The sequence below is a fragment of the Lycium ferocissimum genome, chromosome 7, assembly GCF_029784015.1.
Source record: "Lycium ferocissimum isolate CSIRO_LF1 chromosome 7, AGI_CSIRO_Lferr_CH_V1, whole genome shotgun sequence".
Lineage (NCBI taxonomy): Eukaryota > Viridiplantae > Streptophyta > Magnoliopsida > Solanales > Solanaceae > Lycium > Lycium ferocissimum.
Window position 1 is genome coordinate 17016511 of NC_081348.1, and position 7256 is coordinate 17023766.

At 33.5% G+C, this 7256-nt stretch overlaps 1 protein-coding gene across 1 annotated transcript; it reads right to left on the reverse strand.

Annotated features, from left to right (window-relative positions):
- Nucleotides 1-2390: 2390 nt before the first annotated feature.
- On the reverse strand, nucleotides 2391-3115 carry LOC132063554 (histone H3.2-like). Its single transcript, XM_059456136.1, has one exon. It carries the CDS (start codon nucleotides 3042-3044, stop codon nucleotides 2634-2636), a length of 411 nt encoding a protein of 136 aa, XP_059312119.1. The 5' UTR covers nucleotides 3045-3115; the 3' UTR covers nucleotides 2391-2633.
- Between the last annotated feature and the right edge of the window lie 4141 nt (nucleotides 3116-7256).

Below are 7256 nucleotides of genomic sequence, written 5' to 3' on the forward strand. Positions count from 1 at the left end.
TTTGTCACTATACTTGGGGACCAATGATTTTGTTCCTCTAAATACCTAATACACAACACCAATAAGTAGCAAAAAAGGAGACTGTAAATGAAACGTCTTAGTACACAAATGTTACAAGGATAATATAATGGGAAAAGGTTAAATTTACCCTCCAACTATGATTTATATTTCAAATTTGCCTCCTCAAAGCTTGACAATTCAGCTCTCTTCACAAAAGCTTTTGGATCAAATTTGGCCTCTCCGTTGATATTTGATAAATTTGCTCCTTAAATAAATCAAGTCCGACTTTCCACAACACAAAAAATTAGCACATGTGCTCCACGTAGACTCTCAAATCCAATTCTCTTTTTAACCCCTCTCCCAATCCCAATTCTCTTAACCCATCTCCACAACCCTCGTTCATTTTATTTTAGAAAGAGGCGAAACTTAAGAGAGAACAAAAGGGCAATCAACGATATTGTTCTCCATCGAAAAGTGTCATCAGTTGGTCTGTAAATTGTTGTCAATTTGGTCTGTAAATTGTTGTCAATTTGCAGTCTTGGAACATCTTTTTCATTTTGCTAATTAGTATCCCAAACTTTAGAGGGTAAATTTGACCCTCTAAATATGGTACATTTAGATTGACCAAGACATCTATTTACCTATGCCTTTATTATAACATAAATTACTGAATATTTTCAATTGAAATGTGGCAAATCAATTAAATGTTTTATGAGTTTTTGGGATAATGTTTTATAGGAACAAATAGAGTAGCTATCACTAGCAAGTATTACAAAACGGTTGATGAAGTCGTGCATTTCTAGGTAGGATATGTTAGAGAAGAAATGGGAAGATAAACTCGTAATATATACATGCTGCCAAGATATTATGCCATCTGTGAAATCAAAAGGTAGAAGCAATAAAAAATGTCAAATTGTTCATTTATATTACGCAAGAAAAGTTCCTTGCCTATAAGTAACCCCATTTATCATAGCACCAGTAGCATAGCACCATTGTCATAGAAACACCATAAAACCACTAAAAATGGCCGGGTCTCGTGGAGACGGTTAAGAGAATCGATCGTGGCGGTTAAAAAAAGAGAATTGGGTTTAAGAGTCTACGCAGATCCAACGTTGCTAAAGTTTTTGTGTTGTGGAGTCCAAGTCAGACTTCCATCCATATAAAGGCAAATTTATCAAATATCCTAACAGGGAGGGCAAATTTAATCCCAAATTTTGACGGAGGGTAAATGTGAACTATAAACCATACTTGAAGGGTAAATTTGACCCTTTTCCCTAATATAATTTACTGAGAGCTCTAAGTATACAAAACTAGAAATCCATACCTACATAAGCATAAGGTAAGAACAAAGGCACACTATATTAATATGCCACAATATAAGATATTTCTATTAAATCCCCCTTAAACAAATAAAATCAACCATCCAACACCAATTAGTGCTCTAATTAGGGGTGGGCGTTCGGGCCATCGGATTGGATATGAAATTTTCGATTTGAATATTCGATTTTCGGATTAAAGAAATTACAATTCAAATCCAATATTGGATATTTTAAGTTCGGATTGGATATTTCGGATTTTCGAATTTGACTCTTGAGACTTAAGGCAAACTTATTAGAAACGAAATTCATGTATTATTCCACAGAGGTAAATCTAAATTTTAATTGTTCAGTTAAAAAAGCCTTCCAATTCAAATTAGGATTAACAAATCCAAGTCATGTCCAACATAGTAAATCCATACCAAATAAAAGCATTCTAGAAAAGTGGAAATGAACATGATAACACTAGACTTTTGAGACTTGAAAGGTAAGAAACTTCTATATTATATTTGATTTAGTAAAGAATTGTATATTGGATTTAATATTTTAATGGGTATGGCTTTAGATACTAATCTATTGAACTTTTAAAAACTAGACTTATTAAAAGGTATAAAAATTTGAGATTTTTGGATATTACTAAATCCATATCCAATCCAAAATCCATAAATTTTAAAAATAAAATCCAAAGTCCAATCCGTAATCCAAATATCCAAATCAAATATTTAAAAAGTTCAAATTTCAATTTGAATTTTGAGTTGGCCCAAACTGTACACACCCCTAGCTCCAATCTTCAATTGAGATTAAACAAAACAAAGTACAAATTCCATTGACCAGATTCCATTCCAGAATACTAATAAACCTACAGTTCACGCATATTACAACTGAAATCAGCTATATCAGATTCACACCACCTAACCCTAGCATACAAACAAGATATAAACAAAAACATCAAATAGATAAACTAATATACACAATATGCAGGGATCAATGCTTTTGTTCCTCTAAATACCTTATTATGCAACACCAAAAAGCCATAGCTACACAAGTATAAGGTAAGAATAACAACACACCATATCAATATTATGATATGTAATATCTCTGTTAATATCCACACCAATTAGTGCTTCAACCTTCAATTTTGGGCAAATAACAGGCAGATGTAAGGGCAAGATTAATTGAACAAAAAACAAAGTACAAATTTCATTGACCAGATCCAACCAACAGTTTACACATACTTCAGCCATTAGATTTACACCACCTAAACTCTGGCATCCCAACAACAGAACATTAAACAGATAAACACTAACAAGCTTGTTCCTAAGCCCTTTCTCCACGAATCCTCCTAGCAAGCTGAATGTCTTTTGGCATAATGGTAACCCTCTTACCATGAATGGCACAGAGATTTGTATCTTCAAAGAGCCCAACCAGGTAAGCCTCAGCAGCCTCTTGTAGAGCAGCCACAGCACTGCTTTGGAATCTCAGATCTGTCTTGAAATCCTGTGCTATTTCCCTCACCAGCCTCTGGAATGGAAGCTTCCTTATCAACAACTCAGTAGACTTCTGATACTTCCTGATTTCCCTAAGTGCAACAGTTCCAGGCCTGAATCGGTGAGGCTTCTTCACTCCTCCAGTCGCCGGAGCTGACTTTCTGGCAGCCTTGGTGGCTAGCTGCTTCCTTGGTGCCTTCCCACCTGTGGATTTGCGGGCTGTTTGCTTGGTACGGGCCATTTTGAATGGTTTAGAAGTAATGTAGTATGCTGAAGAAAACTCGAGTTCTGATGCAATGGTGAGATTAGGAAACGGGTAATGGGAGATTTATATAGAGATACGGAGAGCGGGAAGGTTGAACATTTTGGAAAAGAGTTTTGAAATTTTTGGCCTCGTAATTCGAAGTGAATAACAGCCCTTGGATTAGGAGATTTGGTATTGACGGTACAGATCTCACGATAAATGTTTGCTAGGATACCAATCCGCATGCTACTTTATCAACAAAGGCAGATTTGCCACGTGGATCTCAAAGCTAGCTGCTCCGTAATTGTTTTCTTTTACTAAATAAATATCTTTTATTTTTCTCAATTCTTTTTGTGCCACAATTTTCTACTATTGGAAGAGGTAATACCTAATTCCAACCAGTGTTTTGAAAGGCAGTTTTGGGACGTGTGGGGCTTAGTTCTATGAGGCTTACGCTCTAAGCGCCCGATTGTACACTCTAAGCACATCTAACGTCCAATGCTCGGGGCTTGTTTAACAGTTCTTACACAAGTTATGTGTCAAATTCCTTAGTTAACATCGTTAACCCTCATAATTCTTTAATAAATGAATGATGCTTAATAGTTTTTTCATCTATAGAAATAAGAAGATTGAGAGTAATTCAAATAACAAACCATAGTATTGCATAACTACTATTAGCACTGTGAGGATGAATATAACTTAACATTTCTTTTAAAAATACATAACTGAACTTTACATCTTCACTTGTCATTGGTCTTCATGTTTTTGTTATATGTCTTAGCATTATCATTTGAAGTTAATTTTTTTATTCATAAATAGTGATGTTTTAATTATAATACTGATAAAGCCTACTGAATATTTTCTTTTAGGGAGGTAAATTATATTGTATGATAGTAATATATTTTAAGGAATTTTGATTCTTTTAATTTTTGAAAGTTAAGATGTTAGAATTGGTTTGCATCTCATAATAATTTTTATATTATTGCACTATTTATGCTTGTAAAATCATGCTAGAAGTTTTGTTTTCTATGACGTGTTTAATCTCTTAAGCTATTAATGTATTTTTTATATTTGTATTATTATATTATAAATTAAAAATTTAAAGATCCATGAGGCTTACGCCCCATGCCTCGGGGCTTACGCCTCGCCCCGTGCTAAGTAAAATGTCTCGCCTCATGCTTCCGCCTTTTAAAATGATAGCACAAAAGTTGAAACTACAAAAGGATGTTAATGTCGTGCTAACCCATTATGTGCTTTTAAAAAACACACACACACACACAAAAGCTCTAATATTATTGTGCTTGTAATATTATTGTGCCAGACACGTTCATTAACGATGCTATGGGAACTTTTAATTGCTACGCTTGTTTTTGCTTAAATACTATTTCAGTTTACCCGGAAAAAAAAAAATAGGAGTATAAGACTACTATAATTTTGAATTCACTCATTTTACATGTTGAATTCCGCCTTTAATTATAGCGTATAATTATGTTATATAGATTTCATTTATTAGAAATCAAGTGGCAAAATTAAGTTGTCTTTGAGAGATGGAATATAGAGTAATATAGAAGCTAAAAAAAAAAAGATTAATGTTGTTGGGCTAATAGAGTCTAAATATGTGCACTCTTAAGTTGGTTTGATAGTGTTCAATTATGAGCAATTCGATTGAACTTTCCTAAAAAAAAATCTATACCAGTAAGAGTATCGTTACACCTTATATAATTATTTTTAACTATCAATGTTTGACTTTTGTTCACACAACCAACCATTCGCCTTGAACTGAATTCTACATGGCTCATAACCCAGCCCATCAAACTAATAAGTTTCCGATCACAAGGAGTCACATTAGTTTCATGACATTTTTGTGTGAGCATGTCTCCAAACTAACAAAAGGTTGCGAATCAAGTCCACACCATCACTTTGCTATTTCATACTCGTTTGAACGACCATCGGCTTTTGAGACGAGTGTTGACTAATTTGGCTCAAATACACTCTTAGGTGTGGTCTTGTCTGGTTTAGACCGAACATGCACGAGTTTTCTTCGAAAGACCTACACCTTATACATTGTAGTTTAATTTCTTTTCAATTATCAATACGGGTCTTTCTTCGCACAATAAAATATACTCCCTCTGTTTCATAATATGTAGATTTTTTAGCTTATGCACATCCCTTGAGAAAGTGTTCACTTCTAGAAAATTAGAAGTGTTTTTACTAAATTACCCCTAATTAAATGCCTAGAAAAGAAAAGCTATTTAATGATTCTTGATTATGTAAATAAGACATACCAAACAAGGATGTTGTCCCTCTCTTTTCTACGGCTGCCAACTATACAAAACAAGACAAACGTTGTAATAAATAATGATGTACATTTACATATAACATCTCCACTACTATCTTCACTTATCCTCATCTCTAGCAAAATTTAAAAAGTAGAAAATGTCTATTGTGTTGTAGGTTGATTAGTGACAATTGAATTGTATCAATTAGTTTTGGAACAACTTGTGTTGTCTTGGCCCCATGTTGTAGTCCTTTTCCACTACTTTTTTCAATATAGAGAATAGGGCACATGATCGCAGAACTGATGTATATTACGAGTAATTTACTACGCAGTACAATTTGTAACAAGAATGTAGAGAGTATCCTTCAAACTTCAGTAACAATATAACAGATTCCAAGAACACTACGGTGAAAAATGAACTGCTAATTCTTCTGTGATATTTAAGAACATGATGATGTCCAGGAAATTCAAGATTTTGATGTCTTAATATTTCATCAATTGGTTTTCTAGAAATATTCTAATGAAACTCTATCACTAAAACTAACCTATAATATACAGTTGAGAAGTTTATCATGTTGGATGAAATTTCCAATGAATAGTCAAGAAACCCCTAAGTCTTTGTCTTCTTGTTGGATAAAAAGTCATACTTTTGCAAAAGAAAAAAAAAAGGACAGTTTTGCTTCTTTTTTTCCTACGGTTGTCAGTTGTAGACTTTAACTAATTTCTAGAGTACTAGAAAACATAGTTGTATCAATTACAAGTAAGACCACTAGCAAAAGTAGGGCCGGTTAAAAATATCGAAAATCAAAAAATCGAACCGAATCGAACCGAACTGAAAATTCAACAAACCAAACCGAAACTTCAACAAACCGAACCGAACCGAAATAGTTTGGTTCGGTGTTTGGTGTCCGCCATAAAACAACCGAAACCGAAATAGCGGAACCGAAGTTTGATAAAACCGAACCGAAAAACCGAACGCGCACCGAAATTTAATACATTACCCAAAAAAAATTAAAATAGTCCAGGCCCATTAAGTTTAAAGCAAAAAAAAATCCAATTGTAATAAGTCCTCTTTTGCATTTGTATCCCTAATTTTCCACTTCAATTGAGAAAATCAAATATCCTTAACAAAGAAAGGTAACTAAGATGTGTCTTTAGGATTAATATATGTCCTTTATGTGTTTTCTTAATTATTCTTACGGTATGTATATAACACCTAGTAATCCTATATCATGATTATAGTTTTCTGTTCTTGTGTATCCTGTTTGTTTGATTTTGATTTCAATTTATCGGTTTATGTTTTATTGCTTTTGAGAATATGAATTAGTGTCAATAGAATCGCTTCTAATATTATATCAAAAAAACCGAATTGAAAAAACCGAAACCAAACCGAACCGAACTTTAAAAAACCGAAACCGAAAGAACCGAACCGAACTAGTTGGTTCGGTGTCCACCTTCAAAAAATCGAACCCGAAATAGCCAAATCGAAGTTTGATAAAATCGAACCGAAAAATCGAACGCCCACGCCTAAGCAAAAGAGAGAGAAATCATTGATCATTATTGTTTGTAAATTACTCTTAGCATTCAACAGGTAAAATAAAGCTCATAGTAGAGACTATTTTAAGATAGAAACATTCATCTTTTCCAAATTCTTATAATCATTTTGTGGTTCCTTATTTTCCTTTGCAGATTCAGAAATTGTAGAGACGGACTGTTTCCGGTCATATACTACTAGCATGTTGGCCAAGTTCCAAATTCTACTTACTTTCGAAAATTGTTTTTCATCGTAAATGCTTTCTAAAAAAGTATTTTTAGAAAGTAGCAGTTTGAATTTGACTAATTAATTTGAAAAATACATTTGCCAATAATTTGTGCTTGGACGAGGTTTTAAAAGTGCTTATGAGGAAAAACTATCTGAAAAACATCTAATC

Coding starts and splice junctions, on each gene's coding strand:
- LOC132063554 (XM_059456136.1), bottom strand. CDS start 3,044: ATGGCCCGTACCAAGCAAACAGCCCGCAAATCCACAGGTGGGAAGGCA.